At 39.3% G+C, this 24,931-nt stretch overlaps 1 protein-coding gene across 3 annotated transcripts; it reads right to left on the bottom strand.

Annotated features, from left to right (window-relative positions):
• Positions 1-990: 990 nt before the first annotated feature.
• On the bottom strand, positions 991-24,887 carry TRIM23 (tripartite motif containing 23). 3 transcript variants are annotated; one of them, XM_061342654.1, is made up of 11 exons: positions 24,749-24,887; positions 23,534-23,696; positions 14,831-14,952; positions 13,670-13,948; positions 12,828-13,010; positions 11,605-11,820; positions 10,386-10,520; positions 4,100-4,229; positions 3,878-3,988; positions 2,333-2,457; positions 991-1,992 (listed from the first exon to the last, which is right to left on the bottom strand). In XM_061342654.1, exons 1-11 carry the CDS (start codon positions 24,848-24,850, stop codon positions 1,813-1,815), a joined length of 1,746 nt encoding a protein of 581 aa, XP_061198638.1. In that variant the 5' UTR covers positions 24,851-24,887; the 3' UTR covers positions 991-1,812. The 3 variants fall into 3 exon arrangements, with proteins under 3 accessions (XP_061198638.1, XP_061198639.1, XP_061198640.1); XM_061342655.1 differs by lacking the exon at positions 24,749-24,887 and adding an exon at positions 24,111-24,207; XM_061342656.1 differs by lacking the exon at positions 3,878-3,988.
• Positions 24,888-24,931: the final 44 nt, after the last annotated feature.

Below are 24,931 nucleotides of genomic sequence, written 5' to 3' on the forward strand. Positions count from 1 at the left end.
AACCTTTCCCAAATTGATAAGGTTGTCTGAGGGAAGAGTGAATATCCCTTCTCAGTACCTACACACATTTGTAGGCATTGAAGCTCATTTCTCAAACACCTACTTGTAAAGCTTAGTGCTCTTCCAACTACTATTCAAGTCATTAGACTTGCTGAACGATTTAAATTTAAGAAACAAGAGAAAACTACAAGTGTCATTTTGAGGAAGTCGTTAACTGCTTCACCTTGAAGAGAAGTGCAAACGTACTAAATTAAATTTGTTCATACATTCTTGGCTTTACCTAAGGTATGTAGTGGGAAGATGTAAAATTGATACTACAACAAAAGGCATGGACAGAGATAATAGGATACATTTTGCCTGGTGAGGTTCAGAGCACTCACAGGTAAACACATGCTTTCCACTGTGGCCAAACACCTACCCCCATCTAGGAAATAACACTGCTCACTTCCACTGTGTGGTTCTCATGATTCATCTCCAGTAACAGGTGATGAAACACTGTTTTGATCTATTGGCCATATTCTCTAGCTCCTCCTGCAACATGAAGAGGTCCATGGCCTGGCATCTTCAATTGGCGATGGTTGTACATAAAGAGGAGGGCAGAAGATACACTGGTGCACATACTAGGTAAAAGTGGTAGCAGAGTTGCATGTGCAGCAGGAAAAAAAAGTCATCACTAAGTCATTGCAACCTTCTGCAAACAGTGCTACACCCACATTTTCTGGGTTTGTGAATGAGTAATCCTTGAAAATAGAGGCATTGGTGACAGTTCCATGTAGAAGACACAGAAAGAACTGAAAATCTAATTATGGAAGGTTTATATCACATTTTACCATCTGCTCTTCTAAGTGAGAGTTACAAGTAGTCTATCCTGCTTTAACATTGCATTATTTCGTATTTTAAGGCCACTGCCTTAATCTGGAAGCACGACTTCTACATAACAGTACATAGCTAGATTGACACCACACTGCTTCTTTGAGAAGTTTGTTTGGCTTTAACTTGACTTCTTGAGAAGCAAGCTTAATCTCTAAAAGCAGATTATGTCCTCAAGCATGCACAAAACACTTTCACCTCAGTGTCACTATAATCTGTTCATAAATAGTTCAGCATGTGTACAATTAACCAAAAACCCCACACAACCCCTCCTCCCCACAACTAGAAAACTTGTTGCTAAACAAAGCCACGGCCCCCTCACCCTGCAATGCTCTTCCCCATTTGCAGGTTACTTTGCCCTGTTATGCTGCCTTCCAGTAACAAATGGTGAAGGTATGAAATAAGGGGAAGACATCTGCTTTTTGTGGTGTATTTCCCTGTAATTTTCAATGCCACTTTTAGACAAATGCATTCCTTATATATTAAAGAGTAGCACCATTTATTTCTGACTAACAGGCAGAGCTGGCTATTCTAATAACTTGAGATGGATTTTGGAATAGTTTCCTGGTTAAGTGTTTCTACCTCTTAAAATTTTTCTGACACCAATTAAGCACTGTAACTTTGTTATAATTATTAGATGAACTCCAATGCATATTTTATCAGGGAGTAATTTTAAGTTAAACAACCTAGTTTCACAAAAGCAGAATCTGAAGGCACCCTTGTAACGAGCCCATTCTATTATTTATAAATATATCAAGTTTCAAGAACACTGCAATGGCACACATTTAATGAACCAATTATTCAATCTTGGATAAAAGTTTATATTTTTTTTGTAACCACCAAGTTAAACAAGGTCCCCTCTTCAGGCAGCAGACCTGGCTATAACATCCTAAATCGTGCAAACAAAACAAACCACAACTTTAAATTGCAGCTGCTGTAATATTAAGCCACATCAAGGACACCAGCAGCCACTAACTGCCTTGAAAGCCAGTCCAGTCCCTCATAAAGTCCTGTACCACTTCGGGCATCACAACCCTGAATATACCAGCTACGGCCACAGCAGAGTTTGTGAAGACTGAGCAGCTCTGTGATTTCTTCCACTGAAAGTGCACCTGCTACATCCTGCAACAGAATCAGATACAAATAATTCTTCTGTGTCGCATTTGAAGCATTTTGTTTTTAACTGGTGGCTTAGACAGAAGCTACAGATCGTACAAAAACTTTCCAAGCACAAAAGCCAAATCAAACAGTTATGCATTTACTACTCCTTACCATAAACCAAAAAAAGTTGTTGAATTTACTAAGCACCGTAGCATCACTTATTTTACCAGTGTCAAGAAAAACATGTTTTATGCTTTGCACAATACCATTCCCTAACCATAGCATAGGGTTCAGAAAGTGGAATTTGATACAGAAACAGAGGAAAAAAATAACAGAGAGAAAAAAAAATAATCGCAAATACCTGTTTATTAGCAAAGATCAAGAGCAAAGCATCCCGCAATTCCTTCTCTGTTAACAATTTTGCAAGTTCGCTGTGTGCTTCACTGACTCTGTCTCTGTGACTGCTATCAACAACAAACACCACCGCTATGAAAGAAAGAGAGAAAACTTTTACATACATCCAAATATAAACTCTGTAAAATTACTTTCAACTTACAGAATTATTTTTTTTTTATTTCTGTGAAATTCCTCAGCAGAACACAACTGCAATTTCAAATGCAGGAGGGCTGAGAAATGTCTTACCTCTATACCTTTGAGAGAAACCTAGAATTCATCGTGAAACTAGGAAGAAAAAGTCTCAAGTTTTTTGCTTAGTCTAGCATAAAGGCTGTGATATTTTAACTACTTAGGTCTAAAACCACATTTACTATGTCTGGATTGAGTACCTCAGTTGACCATTTCTTGGTCCATTTATACTCAACTCCCACACGACTGTTCCAGTTTCCATTAACCAGCTGTAAAATTTACAGATTCAGCCAAACAGCACAGCTTCCTTCAGCTACTGACTACACAATCCAGAGAAGATTGCCATGGACTCAACACAGCAGCAGTAGATTTTACTATCCACTACAGACAGTGACCAAGATGCCAGAAAGAATGGAGACAGGGAGGCAAAAGCTAGAGGACAGAATTTAAAGTCACATTTTTTTGCAGCGAAAATATCACCAACACCAAAATGAAACAAAGCTTACTCCAGGTATGCACCAGGTTAACTGACTGGATTTCTGTCCAACATACTATTCTTCAAAGCAGACATGATTCCATGCTATTGCCATTTACACGGTAGTTTTAAGAGGACACAGGAATCCCGAAATACAATTTTTACAAGTTTGAAAACATGAACAATTGAAAATGCTTCAGTTTGCAATGAAGGCTGAAATAATGCATTAAATGGAGCACATAAATTCATATTTGTCATTCCCAGGTACTTCAGATAATTCTGAATGAATTGATGAAGAGGAACCCTTTTCTAAAACAGAACACAACTATGGAGGATTTACAGAAGGACAGCACAAATCTCTAAGTTGGCACCATTCAGATCAGTGTTTTCAGAATCTGTAATTTAGGCTATGATGAGATATTACACTGCAACACCAAGTCAGAAATTATAGAACTTTGTAGATTTATTTTTTTTTTAAGTTGCTTACTAGAGGCTCCTAAAGGACGACTATTTTCATTTCAAGCGCAACATAAATTTCACACCTGGCAAGTACTACTTCTCACTATGCAAACTTTGGAACACTGCATCTTGCCTGTTGTCTGCTAGAATCAGTTTAACAGGGATTCTAATTTTGTTTGGCTCCATGATGATGGATTTATGGAGAATGCGCCTTTATCATGCAGCAGACACCAGCTGGATTAAAATTTCTTAGCTCATGAATCCAGCATTGGTACTTTGCATTAGTGAACAATTTTCTACAGTTATAAACTATTTCTATTAATAATCTCTGGCTCTGAAATACAAGCTAGAAGACAAAATACATTTTAAAAGTTGCATTAGTCTCACCTTGCGTATTGAGATAGTAATGTTTCCACAATGGTCTCAATTTGTGTTTCCCTCCTACATCCCAAATAGTAAACTTCAAATTCTTGTATTCTACTGTTTCAACGTTAAAACCTACAATAAAAATATTGAAGTTTTACAGTCTTGTTTTGCATGAATATAAAGTAAGTCAATTCTACAGATAAGTCAAACATTCAAAAAATAAATTAATTTGTTGCTACTAACCTATTGTTGGAATTGGCTGCATGAATTCATCTTGCTTTAACTTAAACAAAATAGTTGTTTTGCCAGCTCCATCTAATCCCAGAGTTACAACCCGAATTTCCATTTTTGGTCCAATATGTACCCTGTTGTCCTGGAGGAAACAGCAGACACAAAACAAGAGCAAGTTTAGGAAACTTGACTTAGACAGCTCTTACGCTTAAGTGTTACCTTAATATATAAAATAAATAAATACGTAAAAAAGTGACTTATTTTGTCACTACTTTCCAACCCATTTGATTCTATGATTCTATTTGTGAAGTGATTAAGTGGATGGATTTCAAAAATCCATAAAGAGCTGTTTGTAGCAATTAGAATTCTCTGATTGGAGAACTGTTGATTTTGTAGCATTTCCACTACATTTTGTTATGCTTCTTCACCTCAAGCCACTTCCAATTCATTATTACATTACAACAGCAACATCAGTAGCATTAAGCAGTAATCTGAAATACCGAAGAAAAACAAACGAAACAAAACCCCAAGTCCGGCTTGGGGCAAGGAAAGAGAATCAACTTCCTACCTGTAATTGAGACCAACCTATTGTGAGTACTGAATGAGCCAATGCTAACAACGTGATCAAGCTGTATTACTAATAAAAAGCAGAAAGCTGTAAATGATAAAATAAACAACATAGGCTAAGATTACTATTAATCCCTGAAGTACTTAGAAATGCTCTCTTTCACGGACACCCCCTTGTCGTGGGGAAAGAGCAGACTAGTACCTGCCATCGCAAAAGAACTTCTACCTGAAAGTCAGTGTGGTTTCAGAGCTAATAGAAGTACCACAGACATGGTATTTGTTCTCAGACAATTGCAAGAAAAGTGTAGAGAACAGAATAAGGGGTTATACGTAACTTTCGTTGACCTCACCAAAGCCTTTGACACTGTGAGCAGGAAAGGCTTGTGGCTGATCTTAGAACGATTAGGTTGTCCCCCCAAGTTCCTGAAAATGATTATTCTGTTACATGAGGATCAGCAAGGCCAAGTCAGGTATGGTGATGCACTCTCTGAGCCTTTCCCAATAACCAATGGTGTGAAACAAGGTTGCGTTCTCGCACCGACCTTATTCACAATCTTCTTCAGCATGATGCTCCAAAGGGCTACAGCAGACCTCGACGAACAAGACAGCATTTATATTCGATATCGTACCGATGGTAGCCTATTCAATCTAAGGCGACTGAAGGCCCACACTAAGACCCTAAACCATCTTGTCCGTGAACTGCTCTTTGCTGATGATGCCGCCCTTGTCGCCCACACAGAAGCAGCTCTGCAGCGTTTAACATCTTGCTTTGCGGAGGCGGCTGAGGTTTTTGGGCTGGAAGTCAGCTTGAAGAAGACAGTAGTTCTCTACCAACCTGCACCCCAAGAAGATTATCGCCATCCCCATATTACCATCGGCGAGTCAGAGCTCAAGACAGTTCAGCAGTTCAGCTATCTGGGAAGCATCATTTCCTCGGATGCCACGATCGACAAAGAGATAGACAACAGAATAGCAAAGGCATATACAGCCTTTGGAAAACTCCATAAAAGAGTCTGGTGCAATAAACACCTGAAGAAAAGTACAAAGATCAGTGTCTACAGAGCCATTGTATTGTCTACTCTTTTATATGGGTCTGAATCATGGGTCATCTACCGTCATCACCTGCGACTCCTGGAACGCTTTCATCAGCGCTGCCTTCGTACAATTCTAAACATCCATTGGACTGACTATGTGTCTAATGTCACTGTCCTCGAACAGGCAGGGGTCACCAGCATCGAGGCCACATTGCTGAAACTGCAGCTGCGCTGGGCAGGGCACGTCTCTAGAATGAAGGATCACCGCCTCCCCAAGATCGTGTTTTATGGTGAACTTGCCACCGGTAGCCGCAAGAGAGGTGCCCCAAAGAAGAGATACAAGGACTCCCTGAAACAATGCCTTAGCCTTGGCCATATTGACTACCATCAGTGGTCCACCTTGGCCTCCAATCGGGAGACTTGGAGGCACACCATACATAATGCCGCTGACTCCTTTGAGAGTTCACGAAGAACTAGTCTCGAGGAGAAAAGACAACACAGGAAGAATCGTGTCCCACCTGTTCCACCCAAGGAGACCTTCTGCTGTGCTTTTTGTAGCCGGATTTGCCTATCCCACATTGGCCTTCTTAGTCATCAGCGCGCCTGTAGTAAGCGTGGCCCTTCCCAAATCTTCGTTCGCGAAGTCAAGCCATGACTTAGAAATGCTACGTTGATGACATACCAGAGTTTCCATCATAAGTACATGAGGAATTAGAGATGTGTGCACGTCCACGGGGGTATGATATAACAGGCATCACAGAAACATGGTGGGATGGCTCCTACAACTGGAGTGTTGGAATGGAAGGTTACAGGCTCTTTAGAAAAGACAGGCCCGGCAGGCGCGGAGAGGGAGTTGCTATTTATGTTAGGGATAGGCTGGAGACTATGGAACTCTGTCTGGGGACAGGTGAGCAGGTAACAGAGAGCTTGTGGGTCAGGGTTAATGGGAGAACAGCTATGGAAGACATTACTGTGGGGATCTGTTAAAGACCAGATATTCAAGAGGAATCTGGGGATGAACTGCTCTACAGACAGACAGGAGCAGCCTCATGCTCACAGGCCCCTGTTCTCATGGGGGACTTCAACCACCCTGACATCTGTTGGAATGACAGTACCGCCTGGCACAAGCAATCCAGGAGGTTCCTCGATTGTGTGGAAGACAATTTCCTTCTGCAAGTAATAGAGGAGCTGACAAGGAGAGGTGCCATGCTTGACCTTGTGCTCACCAACAGGGAAGGGCTGTCTGGAAATGTGACGCTTCAGGGCAGCCTTGGTTGCAGCAATCATGAGATGGTCGAATTTGAGATCCTCAGGACAATGAGAAGAGCGTGCAGCAAGCTGGCACTTCGAGAGCAGACTTTGGCCTCTTCAGGAATCTGCTTAGTAAGGTTCCATGGGAAACAGCCCTAGAGGGCAGGGGGGCCCAAGACTGCTAGTTGATATTCAAGGATCACCTGCTACAAGCTCAGGAGTGTTGTTTCCCAACTAGAAGGAAGTGCAGCAGGAGAGCCAGGAGACCTCCTTGGATGGATAAGGAGCTGCTAAAGAAACGGGGAAAAGAGAGGATTATAGAAGGTGGAAGAATGGACAGGCAGCCTGGGAAGTATACAGGGATGTTGTCCGGGAAGTTAGGGACCAGGCCAGGAAAGCTAAGGTCCAGTTAGAATTAAACTTGGCTAGGGATGTGAAAGATAACAGGAAGGGATTCTATAGGTACATTGCAAATAGAAGATAGACTAGGGACAATGTGGGCCCTCTCCAGAAGCTATCAGGAGAACTGACTACCCTGGATTTGGAGAAGGCTGAGGTTCTTAATTACTTCTTGGAAGGCAGATGCAGGGAATGTGAGAATGAAGACCTTAAGCCCACTGTAGGAGAGGATCTGGTTCAAGACCATCTAAAGAACCTGAACATGCACAAGGCAATGGGACCTGATGAAATCCATCCATGGGTCCTGAAGGAGGTCGCAAATTAAATTGCTAAGTCACTGGCCATCATATTTGAAAAATCATGGCAGGCAGGTGAAGTTCCCAAAGTTTGTGGAGATAAAAGCTATAAAATTACCTGAAAAAGTGCTTCTATACACTTATGAAATCAACTGTATTGTATTTGGTAGATGTTTAATGCTTCAAAAGGAGTGTGACCAGCAGGACAAAGGAGGTGATCCTGCCCCTCTACTCTGCTGTCGTGAGACCTTACTTGGAGTATTGTGTGCAGTTCTGGTGTCCTCAACATAAAAAGGACATGGAGCTGTTGGAACAGGTCCAGAGGAGGGACACAAGGATGATCAGGGGACTGGAGCACCTCCCGTATGAAGACAGGGTGAGAAAGTTGGGGCTGTTCAGCCTGGAGAAGAGAAGGCTGCGTGGAGACCTCATAGCAGCCTTCCAGTATCTGAAGGGGGCCTATAGGGATGCTGGGGAGGGATTCTTCGTTAGGGACTGTAGTGATAGGACAAGGGGTAACTGGTTAAAACTTAAGTAGGGGAAGTTTAGATTGGATATAAGGAAGAAGTTCTTTACTGTGACGGTGGTGAGGCACTGGAATGGGTTGCCCAGGGAGGCTGTGAATGCTCCATCCCTGGCAGCGTTCAAGGCCAGGCTGGACAGAACCTTGGGTGACATGGTTTAGTGTGAGGTGTCCCTGCCCATGGCAGGGGGTTGGAACTGCATGATCTTAAGGTCCTTTCCAACCCTAACTATTCTATGATTCTAACTATGTGGCAATAGAGTATTCTTGTAAAATCCAGACCTTAACAGCATCTGAGATAAAAATGATCACATACTAACATATATCCATGTTATTCATGTCAGCAGTGAAACAAAAAATGTGATTAAAACCTACTCACTTTCAACAGTGAAAAGGATTTGTCCCCCCCTTCCTTAAATCTCCACAACCTTGGCTGGATATGGAAAGTCCCTCTGATCTGGTACTGTTTGAAATGCTTTCTTAATTTTAGAATGCGTGCAGCCTTCAGCTCTTGAGACATCCCAAGTCTGCCCTTTACAGTGATATAATAACAGTTTACAGTGTTTGATCTTAAGATTTTATTTCTGTCTGAAATCTGTTGCCAGACACAGGCAACTTGCCTCACAGCAAGTCACAACAGCAGCTATTGGCACAGCAGTGTTCAAAAAAACCCAAAATCATTTTGTAGAATGAGAGTTTAAAATTGTCAGAAGTGAGGAAACATAAAAAGTAAGATACTGAAGTAACTATTTTCACTTGACTTTTTCATGGCTGTTGCTGTTCTTGTGAAAAATGACATTTGCTTTGCCACCTTTGAAATTCAAAATCTGGGCTTCAGATTTCATAAAAATACCAATTTGTCGCATGATAAAAATCAACAGAAGCCCCATTTCTTTCTAAAGACAGGTGATGTGTAGTGACATACTAAAGACTTCTGGGTCCCACAGGGCATGACCTATTTCAGATCTCCTATTACAGCTTAGCTGACTGCAACAATTCTCTTTCCAAATGCTCAGAAATTTTCAATCAGAATTTTCTGAGTCAGATTAACAGTTCCTAAATGCCAAACCTGACATTCAAAACGCCTCTCTAACTCAGCCTTTTGAGATGGAGGCATCAATCAGCTCTGAATACACAGAATGTGATTTACCATCTGTGAAATGTGAATGCTGCTTCATTCATGGAACAATGGGTGCCTGCAGGAGAAGTCTTCCTGACCCTACAAACTCTTGTCTCTGCTGAGTAGGGAAGGGAGGGGCAGTAGTGAGAATGTTTATTAATCTGACAGAGCAATTATGAGGAAATTCAAATATACAAAAATTATTTGGAAGAAATTGCATTTCTGACATCAAGAATGACTGGGACAGAATCCCCATGGAAGCACTTATTTCCTTATAGTAAAAGCTTCAACAGCAACAGTTAAATCCTCAGTTTCACTCAGGAAGAATAGATCCTATTCTTGTTTCACCCATTCAGAACCAAAAACCCCTACATAAATCATAGTATTTCTTATTCTTTAGGGTTTCAAACTTATTTACTTTCCTACATGAAAGGTATTACCATTATCAAACTTAAAAAAATTTCATCCCTTTCAAAGAATGGGTAGTATTCAAATGATATTAAAGGAACAACAAAACCCCCCAGAATTCAGATGTCCTGTGTCTAAGCTATCAGTGAATAGCAACTATAAGCCAAATTATAAGTTAACAAAATGAAAGAAATACATCAATTTTTAGTACTATAAACCAAAAGTTATAATAGCATTACTGCATTTAAAAATGGGTGTGTAATTTTCAGGAACTAAAATAATAAACATTGTATAAGTTATGTTGTCCTCAAGAACAAGCCAAAAATGCACAGAAAAGCAAGGATAGATTCCTGCTCTAAGTTAGATGCATGACAAATCACAAATGTTTTCAAAGAAAAGTGTTTCTAGAATGCACTATCTCACATATTTAGAAGAAAGCAGCTAATGTTCAAAGCTACTGAAGTAGCTTTGTAACAAATGTTTCTCACACTAGTTATAACAGCACAATGGTTTTGTTGCTCAAATACCAGATCGCATTCATCATGTGATAAGACCCTGTGGGTCAAACTGATACCCAACTGCTTAAATTAGCTGCAACAAATATAGCATCATAATGAACATATATTATTCCTGTTTTCTTTTTAGTTATGTTTGGGATTTTATTAAGTGGATAGCTGTCCTTTCACAAGACTAAGAATACCTTTGTAAAAGTGACAGGTATGCTAGCATCCAGCTGTATGTGATCTGCAAGTTCCGTAAACTGCTGCTGCTGTTTCTGTAAGGTCTCTAGCAATCTTGTAATTTCTTGTTTGGCCAATACTACTCTGCAGTCATCCTAAACAGACAGAAAACAAAAGCATGTCTTTCCTGTAGTAACTTACTTAGAATAACCAAACACAGTGTAAATATGACAACTGGAAATAAAGCATTTTAAGTATAATATTCTAGTTAAAAACTCACATTTACAAAATAGTTATTTAAAACTTCGATAAAAATGTGAAAGCCTTGTTGTTCTTCCTTAATACTAATAAACACTAAATAGTTCTGCAGTCTTAAAAAACTTTGACCTCTCTTATTCCTGTAGGAAGAAGAATATAAATTATAAGAGGCAGTAAGATACAGTTATATGGAATATTTATCATTCATTCATTTATCACTCCAACAGCTGGAATAGAGAGGCTGTTTTCCAACATACAGCAACACACTTAGCTCAGAAAGATTAATATCCATCCATTGATGACGGGAACATTGCATAGTTACAAGTACATCTGACTAAGAAACCAGACAATAGCTCTAAACAAATTTAAAAAGTATCAATAACACATTAATGAAGTTATTTCTTACATTCAGTTTACTGTTTGCTACATATACTATTTACTTCTTGCTATTTACTTCTATCCACTAACAGAAGTGAACAATGGACCAACCAGATGTTCTTATACAGCCAGCTTCTTACATACATGTAAGATTTTGAATTGTGTTAAAACTGCTACAGAAAATTATTTAGTCCTAAAACAAATTTTCCTACCCGCCAAGTATGACAGCTACCTTCAAACACCTATGTTGGTATTTACAACTATAAAATGCTTCTCGTAAGTCTTGTAGGGTTTTTTTATTCAGTTTTATCTCTCCTTCCCACTAACCTCACAGAGAACCAGAAATTACTGCAGAGAAGAGAATCATGCCACAGCATGACTTCCAGCAACTGGAGAATTTAATGGGTTTATACCTATTATCATTGTCTAACACTCCCTTGAAAGGAATACTTCAATCTCATGTTATATGATTATTGTTTTAACATTGCAAAGGAAATAAAAATGCAGCATACCATCTAACCTTTCCATCTGTAACCTAGACTTAATTTGAAGTTTCACATATCTTGCCATATGTTATAGCTCACTTGCTGACAGCCAACCCACCTGTTGTAAAGTCTTTTCACAATGGAGGCAAGCTGTTGAAACCTGTGACAAGAGGATGGTCATGTCTTCTTGCTGTTGCCTAAGCCAAATCAACTTCTCTCTCACATGAGCATCAACAACACTAAGAGCCATTTCTTCCTGACGACAAAGAGTTTCATGAAGATCAGAAAAATAGGCTCGGATACATGAGCGTGCGTTCTCTGCAGTCCCTGGAACCTACAGTGGTGCAGTCAGGACATCCACAGGATTAAGAACACCAGCTGATTCGAGAATTACGTTTTTCATTCTATTCCAGTTTCTAACTTATATTCACATCTGCTTGGCTACATCATAGTTCAAGTCACACTTATAAAGCAAGCCTTATCCACCCTAAGCCAAAGACTGTCCAAAAAGTTACTACAATAATGAAGCAGCTTATTTATATGTATACACATACAAATATATGTATGATACACATTTACGTATGAAGATATGTATGAAGGTATGTATGAAGATAGGCTGAGAAAGTTGGGGCTGTTCAGCCTGGAGAAGAGAAGGCTGCATGGAGACCTCATAGCAGCCTTCCAGTATCTGAAGGAGGGCCATAGGCATGCTGGGGAGGGACTATTCATTAGGGACTGTAGTGACAGCACAAGGGTTAACAGGTTAAAACTTAAACAGGGGAAGTTTAGATTGGATATAAGGAAGAAATTCTTTACTGTGAGGGTGGTGAGGCACTGGAATGGGTTGCCCAGGGAGGTTGTGAATGCTCCATCCTTGGCGGTGTTCAAAGCCAGGTTGGACAGAGCCGTGGGTGACATGGTTTAGTGGAGGTGTCCCTGCTCATGACAGGGGGATTGGAGCTAGATGATCTTAAGGTCATTTCCAACCCTAGCTATTCTATGATTCTATGATACACACCTTACTAAAAGCATCCAGGGAAGAAAGCCTCACATCACCTGAGAACAGATGCAATCTGTCACAATACTTCAATACTGTACTAGCAGTTACAGAGCTTTCCCTATTGCCTCCCTATTTTCATGTAGCATAAATACATTTTAATGGACTACAACTTCCCCTCCATCTGCTGGCTTAAGCCTCAGTACCAACCTGGTAGAGATAAGAACTTAATGTCTTGTCTTATAAAAACCCTATATTTAATTTTCAATGAAATTCCTTATCTTGATTATTACAAAGAAGCAAGTATTCTGCACATGCAGGGAGGGAGAAAAAAGAAAGCATACGTGTTCAGTATGGGCCATTCCAACTCCATCTTCAACTATTTGTTCTCCTCCTTCTATATGCTGAACAATTCCAACTAATTTTCTGGAATAATCTGAGATTTCTTCTGTGAATGTTCTTATACAGTGAGCCATGTCTAAAATGGATGCACGAATCTGGTTTGCTTCTGGTTCCAAAACAGAATGCTATTGATTAAAAAGCAATATATCAAAAATCAGTCATAAATACTTTCCTTAATGATATGTGCTATTTTATTACATCTATGTGTGTGCAAGTATGAACAGGAGTGTGTGTGTATACATATACACGTGTGTGTGTACATACATATATGCATACATATATATATATACATACACACACACACATATATATATAGGGAAGGCAAGTAAGAAGTTAAAACCATCTTGCAATTTAAAATGCAATCAGGAGTTACAAATTATGCTGGGTGTAAGGCATCTACCAGTCACACAGGGATCAATTTTGCCTGTTTACCATAATCATAAAAAAAAAAAAGAAAGGTAGTTCGACTGCACCATGTTGGGTGAACCTAGCTTCTGCATGATGAAAACAACTTTTGGAACTAGTGACTCAATGCTGTGAGTTCAGAATAGCAGCAGGTAAAGTGACTCTCCATCTTAACATATAAATAACTTATTCTAGTCTTAGAAATAACGTTTCTTTTCCTTGTAATTTTACCATGGCAGTTATGTGAAATGAAGGGAACAGAACAGTATGAAGTTACTTCTATAAAAATACATTAAGACCTTCTTTCTTGTGATTCTTTTGTATTTTAACTGAATAAATAATTATGCAAGCACAACTAGACACAGCTTATTAGCAGTACCTTATGACCTTGATGCTTCCCATATTCTTTGCAGACACAACACATAAGAGGACTCGCCTGGCAGCCCTCTTCTAAGCAAACAAACTCAATAGCATGCACTTGGTGTTGGGAGCACATGGTCTTCTCATGAGGCTTATCAGCAAGAGGAACACGCCTGTGTTTTGCTAGTGTCTTTGTAGAATGAGTGAGCTGGGAGCAGTCTGCGCACAGGTGAGTCGCACAAACAGTGCAATACACAGATGCAACATGGGCTTCATCTTCATCGCAACGAATGATACTCTGAAAAAACAGAAAAAAAGGAAAAAGACAAAACTGAAGTTGTTACCGTTTAATCCCAACAATTGAGGAAAATCAGACTGGCCAGCACTATAAACCTGAAAACAGACTTTAAAAGTTACACACTAATAAATACTTGGACTACTTTGAAAACCTGACTTTAAGTTCTTAATACATAAAAAAAAAAAAAGAAGTCAGTTTTCTTTACAGTCAACTCCGATAAATTATTATAGAATTATACAATGATTTTATAAATCCAAACTTCAGTGAAAGAGTTGTAAAGGTTTGGAGGATGAAATAATTCAGGCTCTAGTCATTTCCTCCAAAGAAATCATTACAGAAAAAGGCACTAAAGTTACAGGCAGAAAAAACACCAGTGAACAAATAGACACTTAGGACAGGCAGTTATCTATTCCTGAAACAGCACTGAATGATATTTTTTTCATAGTAGTTGTTAACACTGAAATAGTTAAAGCAGCTAGTTTTGATAATGAAATACTATCACATGATATAGTGATATCAAATGACTATAAAAGCCACCTACTCCAGAAGTGGAAGTCTTTAAGAAGAGTTTCTAAAAAGTTTCAGAAAACTGTCCTTAAATCACTGTAACTAAAATATTCAAATGAATACCCTTTTCTAGATATCTTAAAAGCCTAAAAAAGGGGAAAAGAGTATGCATGCTTGGCAATACCTTTTTCTTTTCTGCTTTAGTCATTACAGAGTGGCATTTAATTATGAAGCAATTAACTGAAGCCTTAATACTAGATGCTGAAAGAAAACAACAGCATTATTAGTGAAATTACATTTGGCAAATAATAGATTTTCATTTTTTTCTACCTAGGAAGCAAATACAACAAACTTTCGCTTTTTAAAGTTCAGTACCTCTCCAGACAGACCAATGGCTTCTTCTGTTGTCCCACACTGTCCGGCAGGTCCGTTCTGCAACCGTTCCAAGAGTTCCAACAAAGCAAAATTTTTTTTCAAGCCCCAGACACCAGAATCTCCTGTTTTTGAAGAAGAATGAAGGGGAGGAGAGGAACAAAACCATCAAGCAAATACCATCAGGAGAAATTCCACAAACCACAGTTGAGATTCTGACAAACATTATGAGCATGTTAACTACAGAGAGAGACAACCACTAATTTTTCTGTGTAAGCTCACATTACCTTTCCATCCTCTTCCATCATGGAACTATTTAATATTTATGCAGATTTTCCCTATTTAAAAGATGCCAAGACTACTAAGAATTTGCAGAAACTCAGTAAAAACATTTGTAAAATAATCTGCAATAGCTAACAACTAAAGACTACAAAAAGCACAAAAACTCTCATGTGTATCACAGAAATTAATATTTTGCATAACTACATACAGCGAAGATTTCTACTGTACTAATGGACGCTGTGAAGAATTCATATGGACAAACCGCATATTCCCTGAACCACAAGATGCAACGCCTATTGCAGATCTCAGCAAAAACCTGAATGAGAGTTAAATTAATATTCAGAAAGACCCACATAAAATACTGTGAGTGTTCTGGTTTCAGTTGTAAGTTATTTTTTATTTTCTAGCAGCTGGTGCAGTCCTGTGTTTTGGCTTTAGTCTGAGAACCATGTTGCTAACACTGATGTTTTAGCTGTTGACCAGTAGCAGTTACCTTGATCAAGGATGTTTCAGTCTCTCATGCTCTGCCAGTGAGGAGGGGCACACGAAAGCAGAGTGAGCAGAGACAAGACACCTGACCCAAATTATCCAAAGGGGTATTCCATACCACAGCACATCATGCCCACTGTATAAACTGGGGATAGTCACCTGGAAGAGCAGATCGCTGCACAGGTTGGGCTGGGTATTGGTGGGCAGGTGGTGAACAATTGTACTAGGCACTCTTAAGAGACATCTCTTATATAGTGATCTACATCTAACACAGAAAACATGAAGCAACTTCCTCTCAGCAGAACTGTTACATATAAAAGAAAAACCGCTGTATTTTAGTAGTATGTTATCAGACATTGCTCAAAAGGGATACTTCCCATTTTCAATGACTGAATACACATACTCTGACATACTCCTCAAATACAGCATCTAGAAAGTTATATTTGATTGACTGCAATAGGCTGATTAGCATTGCTGAATCGTAACTACATACTTTTGGAAATCAGAATGATCAATTACAACTAGATTATTTGAGAATAGAGAGGTGCTTTAATGTAACTTAGTATCAAATTCACTATGAATTTCCAGAAAGCGTGTCAGTTCTCTGTGTAGGTTTGAGTACTTTTTTTTTCTTCATTTAAAATTGGAGGTAGACCAGCTTTCGAAGTTGCCTACTGCTCAGACTAAACCCTTATTACTGTACAGTTTAGAATCATTTTAACTCCTTCAGGAAAGGAAAAGGGGTGGTCCTGGTGTTGCTAGCTTTGAGTATAATGCTTAAAAGCACAAAACCAGTAGTGTTTCCAGAGTGCAAATGACACCTTGTATTTAAACAGAATCTGTAGGACCTGAAATTGACTCATCTACTTCATGACAGAATTTTTCAACTGTTTGTAAGACGAAGGTTGCCAGTGTGGGACACCAATACTATCTGTATAAAACTGCATGTGCATGCTGCTTTTGTAATTCAGTATTTGTTTTATGCTTCATGCAAACATACCCATCTAAGACAATGATGTAAACTTAGCCCTGCTATTCACTTTAAAAAATAATACATACTACAGCTCTGCACTGAATTCAAGTATCTGATTTCCTCAGTTTATGCTTTGCTTCAAACATGATCTGGAGAACATGATTTCAGAGTAGAATGCCAGATCTGGAAAAAATCTGGCATTGTACTCTGCCTCTCATAATCTAGATGGAAAGTCTAGCACAACAGCAACTGCAGCCTGAGGCTGGTTCCAGATGCCTGAAAACTCCTGGTATTTTCAGTTCACATATCTGGTGTCTGACAGCAGTCTGCACCTGACATGAATTCAGAGAAACTGTATCCCACGCTTTTTCCCAAAGAGAAAGCCCAGGCTACTTGAGTTGTCTGGCTCTCCTGTCATTTCATAAATCCTGAACTATGCTGCCCTGTATGGCTATACCCCTGCATCCTTCTGGAGCTCATATGTCATCATACTGATCCTATACAGACACTAAGTTTTCCTTCTTCAATACTGAGACTTATGAAACACTTAACAGATTTTGGTGCATAATGTTCCAAATGAACACACAGACATAAATTATTATGGGTAGCAGGCAGTTATAAGAACCAGTAGAACAAAGTACTCATACAAAACACTCATGTTTCACTGGTCCTCAGCTTGGTACACATAGCCAGAGAATTAGTGTTTTCATGATTCTAATAATATGGATCTTCAGCTCCTGCAGGAGTCTAGATTTGTAATACACAAAGAGTATACGCTGCTATAAAGGCTCCTTGTAAAATTACACAAGCACCATTCAAATATAGTCACAGCATAAAAGACAATGCTGGTGTGGGGCTACATTTTGGACTTGTGACCAAACATTTAGCTGTTGCTGAACAGCTCTTACACAGTATCAAGGCCTTGCTCTGTTTCTCATGCTGCCTCACCAGCAAGCAGGTTGGGGTGCACAAGAGGCTGGGAGGGGACACAGTCAGGACAGCTGACCCCAGCTGATCACAGGGATATTCCACACCATATGGCATCATGCCCAGCATGTAAAACTGGGAGAAGGAGGAAGAGGGAATGTTCAGTTATAGTGTCTGTCCTCTCAAGTAACCATTACATGTGATGGAGCTCTGCTGTCCTGGAAATGGCTGAACACCTGCCTGCCGATAGGCAGTGATGAATGAATTTGTTTTGCTTGTGTGCATAGCTTTTGTTTTAACTACTAAACTGTCCTTATTTCAACCCACTTTTGCCCTTCTGATTCTCGTCCCTGTCCCACTGCAGGGGAGTGAGTGGATGTGTGGGGTTGAGCTGTCCACCAAGATTAAAATACAACATTCTCTTTTACTTCAAGAGCTATGAAACAAGAAAAACGAGATTCGTGTTTATCTTAAAAAAACTGTTTGAAGTACATGCAAGTGCTTTTATTACCTGATAACATTTCTCCTGCAGTACTTATGCAGAGTACAGCTGCCAACCTGCCAACCTTTTTCCATCAAGGGAAGCAGAACGAGCAGTTTCATGAGATGCATGCCACATCAGGCCAAAGTGAGGGCAACAATGCTACGGTACCTCTGAAGAGGGATGTGAACAGGAACCAACATATCCACACTGTATACCTTGCTGGTTTGCATAGCTTCCATATTTGCTACATTAAAATTTCTTTCCCAGGCATTTTTCCTCACAAGTTTAAAGCATCAACCATAATATTTTCAGTGGCCAAACTCAAAAACAGAAGTTATGTACCTCACAGGCAGAGTTCAGAGAACAGAAAAACGGGTGAATACTGGTTTTCTATAGCTATAAATGGGAGCATATATAAGCTAATCTCCCCTTCAACACCCTCCACTAGTATGAGACAACACTGAGTGTTTAAAAAATGCTTACCAGAAAAATTATACATTTCAGCAAATCTGGAAAAGGGCCTATCAGAATGTTGATCAGTAACTCTAAAGTTAGATATAAAGCAAAGACATGTGAGTGCACTCTGCAGTCATCAGTTCCACAGTGGAAGCCATCTCTGGTACAGGTAGTATTACCAACACTCAATCTAAGCTCAGTGCACCCCACAAAATAAATTGTGAACTAAATAAAGTAGTATTTTAACTTTTGTTTGTCAGAGATCTTGAAGGAGTTTACAGAAGTTATGTTCTGTTTCTCCACAAGTATAGTTAGCACCAGCACAGTCATCTGCCTTGATATATTCTGACTTCAGAGTTTAGTTAATTTTTAGCTCTGGCACTCTTAGCAGGATCACAGTGTTTTTTATAACACAGACCAAAGAAGAGTCACCTCTTATTACAAGCTGAAGAAATACAGACTGCAATGTCAACTTTTAGAATGTAAATTATGTCAAACCAGTTTGTAACCAAGTCTGGATATGTTGACACTGTATCTAGACAAATTTCTGGACACTAACTCCCAGAAAGCAAAGCACAAAAAACTGGCTAAATGGTTCGCCTCTATAGTGTCTAGAACAGCACTGTCTATAGCACAACCTTCAGTTACTGCAGTGTATAAAATATTCACATTAACAACACACCAATATAATAACTGCTGATACTAATGTGGACCTCCTATCTTTAGATTAGCTACTAATCCAGATAACCATATACACACGCACAGTATATATGGATGTACATGCACTGAAAGGATAAACCTACTTATGAAACAGATTATAGGAAATTAGTATTTAAGTAAACATTGTCTTAGCTTTTAAGCAGTCTGAGAGAGGAAGACTACATTCATTCAGGATACTTTCTTGCAAAAGTATTTTCTTTCACAGGTTCTAATATGTTTATTAAAAAAAAAAAAAAAAGGCCAAACTAAGAAGTTCTCTGCTCAGTTTCTTCAGTTTACATTCTTATATCTGATTTTAATCATGTTAGTTCTGTTCCATGTCTAACACAGAGAGAAAGCCAAGCCAGAAGTCAAAGCAGAACTAATTTACTGAAATTCAGTGAACAGAAAAGATTAGAAAAGATACCTTTGTAGCTATTCTGTGCTTATTATTCCAGTTCATAAAGCTGCCAGGAGAAACAAAGTTATGCTGCTTTTACATTCTTTAACTGTTTATTATGTATCTTGAGATTTGCCAATACACGTCACACATTGTCAGTCCACTGTCAATCTTGGACACAAATGGAAAGAACAGGCAGCACTTACTTATCAGCTATTAATCTACTAGAACAGAACTCATAACCATATGAAACATACATTATCATACAGAAAGGCATGTCCAATTTTACTGGGATCTACCATAAAGTTTATGTAGTTGAGAAAAAGCAACTTTGTTTCTTTTTACACTAAACCTACTATAAAATTACTATGCACTTGACATACTTCTTTCAGCACATCTCATCAAGTGTTCATTTTATATTTCAAAAATGAAAAGGTGAGTTGTGCAAACACATCTACTTTCCTGGACTTTAGGTCAAATTCTGCTTTGGTCACTAGACTCTTTAAAAAAAGAGTGCAGTGATCTCATCCTTGTGCCTACAAGGGATGTTTGTGCCTATTACAAAACCACTACACAATCTGGCTGTCTCTTCTCAAAAGAAGAATAAGACATGAATAGCAGGAAGCCTGTCAGCCAGGACTGACATACTGACAGAGTGGAAATATTAAGACCCAACTTCAGCCAATGAAAGAAATGTCATTTTAGAAAGCATAAAGCTTGTCTGCAAAAGGATTATAAATAATACAAGAAATAAAGCAGCAACTTTTGTTTAAATGTCTGAACAAAGCTGAGAGAATGTTATAGCCGCATTTTTGAACAGTATTTTTAAGCTTTATCTTAGCACTCAAACACGAGAAGTATACATAAACGTAAACAAGACCAGTGGGATAGATTCCATGAAAGGTGCTAACATCTGCATATATCAGTTCAATGAGTTCTAATGACCAAATAGTTTCAAGCCTGTAATGTGAAGATGGTAGGGAGAGTTCACCTAAGCCATAAATTGTTAAAGCCTTCAATAGCAGAGCTGCTCAGCTAACATCAAAAGCCAGAGTCTCCAAAGCTGTCGTGCAGCACATCCTTCCCAACACTTCCCTGGCCCACATATTTTAAAAGAAACCAATCCACTAATTCAATAAGGGAAGAAAGCAGAATACAGTTTGCAAGACATAATCCATCTCTTCTCCCAGATCCAGGTATTTTAAGGAAAAGGCTTTAAGAGTAGTCTCTTCGACAAAGACCATTTTATAGATTTTTCCCCAAATATACTGCCCAAGCATAATCTAAAAAATATATGGCTTCAAAAGTCTAGGTTAAGGAATGTTAATACAACTGATGACAATCACGAGACAGCTCATGTACCTTCAATATGTACATACTTATTTCAAATTCTCCACTAGAAGATTAATCACAGGCAACTTCATTAAAGAACTTTCAAAAAACCCCAAATATCTAAGTTTAGTCCATTCTGCAAATATGGCTTTAGTAGGCTTCAGTCCTACGAGTTCATTAGTAAACATTTCCTCTCATAGCAAGATTTTATGAACCATTATTTTGCTAAGCATGACAACATGCTATGGTGTCAGTTTTCACTTGCAGATTCTCTAATTCCAGAAACCCTGACTATGCACTTCTAACCCTGCTTTCCTGTACAGTTATGCATATATATAAAAGAGACCGGCCAGTAAATTTAAACCAAGTGTTCACTTCAGAAGGGAATATAGCTATACTTATATAGGTCCCTAAGTATTACTTTCAAAAAGTTTCCAAGATTCACTGGGAAAACTTGGATGACTGTAGGATAAAATGATTTACTAAGATCAAAGGAAAACAAGCAAGTCTACCTGCTGAACTGTATAGGTTAAATGGCCAACTAAAAGCATCCTTAAAATCCACAGTTAGTGATTAAGGAACTCTGTTCAATACAGGTAGCTTTATGTTCTAATTATACAACTTTTCCTTCAACAGAACTTTCTCTTGGCAGAGATCCTGTAATCTAGATTTAGATACTGAACAGCTTCCTGAGACTACTTTATTAAATGGCAGAATAACAATTGCAGAAGTGGGTGAAAATGGAGCTTGCTTTCTCACATGCCCTCGGGTGGAGGGAAGGATGAGAAGCTCTCCATGCCCAAAATTATGCCTCCCTCCCAGCTCCACTCCTGAGCTCCTAGTAACCTAACTGCAAGTGCAACAGACTTAAATGGGTAATTAAAGCATATTTCTCTAATTACCCAGTAAATACTGGGTGCTTAGAGAAAAGCAACAAATGCACAGATGCTTCAAAGAGAGGCCATGACAAGCTGCACTCCACAAAACACTAAATTTTTACATGCTGGAAGCAGTATTTCTCAAGACAGTTCTTATGGACCTAAAAGCAGCTACAACCCTCTTCTGCCCCAAATCACCATGCAGAATATTTTTATTCACGGAAGTATTTTTCTTTTCAAGCTGTTTTGCTATAATTTTCTACCTGTCATTTTTTTTGAGCAACTGCTGGTAACAGCATATCATCCTGCTTTGTAATACTAGGCAGTAAGATGCAAGTCTACTTTATACTATCCTAGACACAAAAGCTAAAGCTTTTCTTCCCTCTTGCTATCTGTAGGAATATCTTCCAAGTTTAATAACACCTCACTGTGTTTCATCAGAAGGTCATCAGTAATATGCAAAAAGCAAAAACTCTTAACCCTTTTATAAAGCTTCACTTTTGTTAAACCTGAAATCCACATAAAATTATGACAGGATACTTTCAGATGCTGGGAAAAAAATGCACAACAAAAACTTAGACATGAATAGCTCCCATTTGTAGTAAAATTGCTACTTTTACTTTACAAGATACAAGCAGTGGTCTTGAACAGAAATGTCTCACAACAGCAGGACTGAGTCTTCTGCTCTAACATTCTTCCCCTTAAAAGCAAATTTTGAAGAAATCTTGTGCAGCCGTACAATCATAGATATGAAATAAAACAAACTGACTCTTTTAACCACATCTTCTAGACTGGCAATCATTCACGACACTCGTACTTACCACCTCCCTCCCTGCTGAAAACAAACCCCTCTTTCATACGAGACTGGTATTTCTTTTCCTGACTCCTATTTCCATGAAAGCATCCCACACAGCCTGAATACTACTCTTAGTTTTGTCTACAATGCAGCAGATTCTCCTACTGCAAAGTAAATTCTTACTGAAGAGAATCTGTTATTTAAACAATTCTTCATGGATTACTAGATTAGAGATCTTGCTGTCCAAGTATTCCCCTCCTTCCAATACCTTTTTTCCCTGTGATATCCAAAACTGCTGGAGCCAGTTCTATTAACAAATTCTTCTCAGTTCAAATTCTTCTGATAACTTGTCTTCTCTGTAACCCCATGTTGAATAGCTAATTCCTATTTTGAAGGAACTGTAAGAACATACTATCTTCTGGATAAAATAAACTTTCATGATTGGGAAAAGCTATATCTTATTTTTTTGAATACTGTCTGCAGACACTCTTACAATAGGGGAATTCCTGCTGACAGCCTGCCACTATCAGTTACTGCATATATAGAATTACTTGACATTTTAAAAAACATCTTTGTTATCACTTCTTCATGAACCCAGACAAATCTGTTTGTCAAAGAAATTACCTATTTAATTGCATGGTCTATTTAGTTTTTAAAACAACAGGAAACTAACATCCATTCAGGAACCCTTAGACACTAATGTAAAATAGAGTAGTCCCTTTGTAAATACAGGTGTACAAAAAGACTTTGAGGTTTAAAAGCTTGCAAGACCAGGTTCAAAAAGATCAAATTTTGACTTTCTTTTTGTAAGGTATCTATTTTACTACTGCTCAACAGTGGTATGAGCTTCTCTGAACAAAAAGGAACACTGCACATTCATTATTCAGAAATGTTATGACTAAGTGGAGCACTAAGAATCTATACATAGCTTTATCTTCCAGATATCCTTGGCTCACAGGTTTTAAGAACTTTAGACATACATTTTCTTACCTAGTTCAGTAACTTGTCGATCAAATGGACAACGAACTGCTCTGCCATGAAGAGGAAGCCGGGTAAGACAGTCATGGCAGACAGTATGGCCACACAAAAGCAGCCGGGGAACTTTGTCACCTTGCAAAGAAAATACATCTTCACAGACCCCGCACTCAAGAACCTACAATTTAAAAGAGAGATCTTATTTGCTTTTGAGCTGATGAAAAAAGCAAAACGTAATGCAGTAAGCCATATGACACAGCTTATTTTACAGAAGTTCCTGCAACCACAGCAAGTAGGCAGAGCCATTAATTTTGCTTTGTACACACAAATAATGATCATAAGAATTATTTAAAAGATACACATGAACAGAAGATTCTAACTCTTCAGCATCCCACCTGATCACTACTAGTTCTTGCCCACTTCATTTAATACAGTGCCACAAGAAAAGCCCACTGCTCAAGCAGCACAACTAAGTAAGCAGAAACATTCTCACAGGAAAAGGAGATGGAGGGCAAGACCCTGCCAAAGCAGACTATCAGCTGGTGGAGAAAATTTCCATTCATAGCTGATGCACATAAAATGTCAGTCATACCAAGTTAGCCATTTATGAAGCTACAATTGTGCAGCATCGAGGTAGCAGGAACAAACAGCAGGGGGCCGGAACATCTTAAACCACTAATAAAAAGTAAAATTAATCGTCATTTAGAAAAAAACAAACAAAAAAAAAACAAACAAAAAAACCAAATACACACACAAAAAACCCATCACAAAACCAAACAAAACAATAAAAGAAACAATCAAAAACCCACCAAAAAAAACAACCAAGCGAAAAAAAAAAACAAACCCTAACCCCCCGAAAAAAATATAATCCATCGGACAACAACTCATCACCTTCGGCAGCCCAGGCATCACGTTTCCTCCGAAACTGCTCCCCACTGAGGCAGTCACCCCTCACACTGAGGCCTCTCGCCTCGCAGCCCTGTCGGAAACATCCTACGGCAGCACGGCTCTGCGCCATCGGGGCGGGGAAAGGGCCTCCAAAGCAGCCTCCCTGCTCAGCCCGGCCCAAACCGCGCCCTGCCGCTTCAGGGGACTCCTCCTGCCCCGGAGACCCCACACCACCCCTTCCCCAGCTGGGCCAGGGACAGCGCAACCCCAGCCACTACAGCCTGTCCTGCCGCAGCAGGCAGCTAAGCCAGACGACGTGAAGGGCCGAGCCACCTTTCTCACCTTCACTGCGGCACCAGCTGGGCCGCGACAGCTGCTCCCAGACCCCCGGCTACCGTCCGGGCCAGTACCAGCCACAATCCTGTTTGCACTTAATGCCGCCATCTTGTAGGCGGGCAGAGTACAGCGACCCGTAGCAGGAAGGGGCCAGACAGCCCCGCGCGGACTAGCGACGGCCGTCCCTGC

Source organism: Neopsephotus bourkii, unplaced genomic scaffold, assembly GCF_033783945.1.
Source record: "Neopsephotus bourkii isolate Nb327-2 ecotype Australia unplaced genomic scaffold, CSIRO-AGI_Nbou_v1 NB_1810, whole genome shotgun sequence".
Lineage (NCBI taxonomy): Eukaryota > Metazoa > Chordata > Aves > Psittaciformes > Psittacidae > Neopsephotus > Neopsephotus bourkii.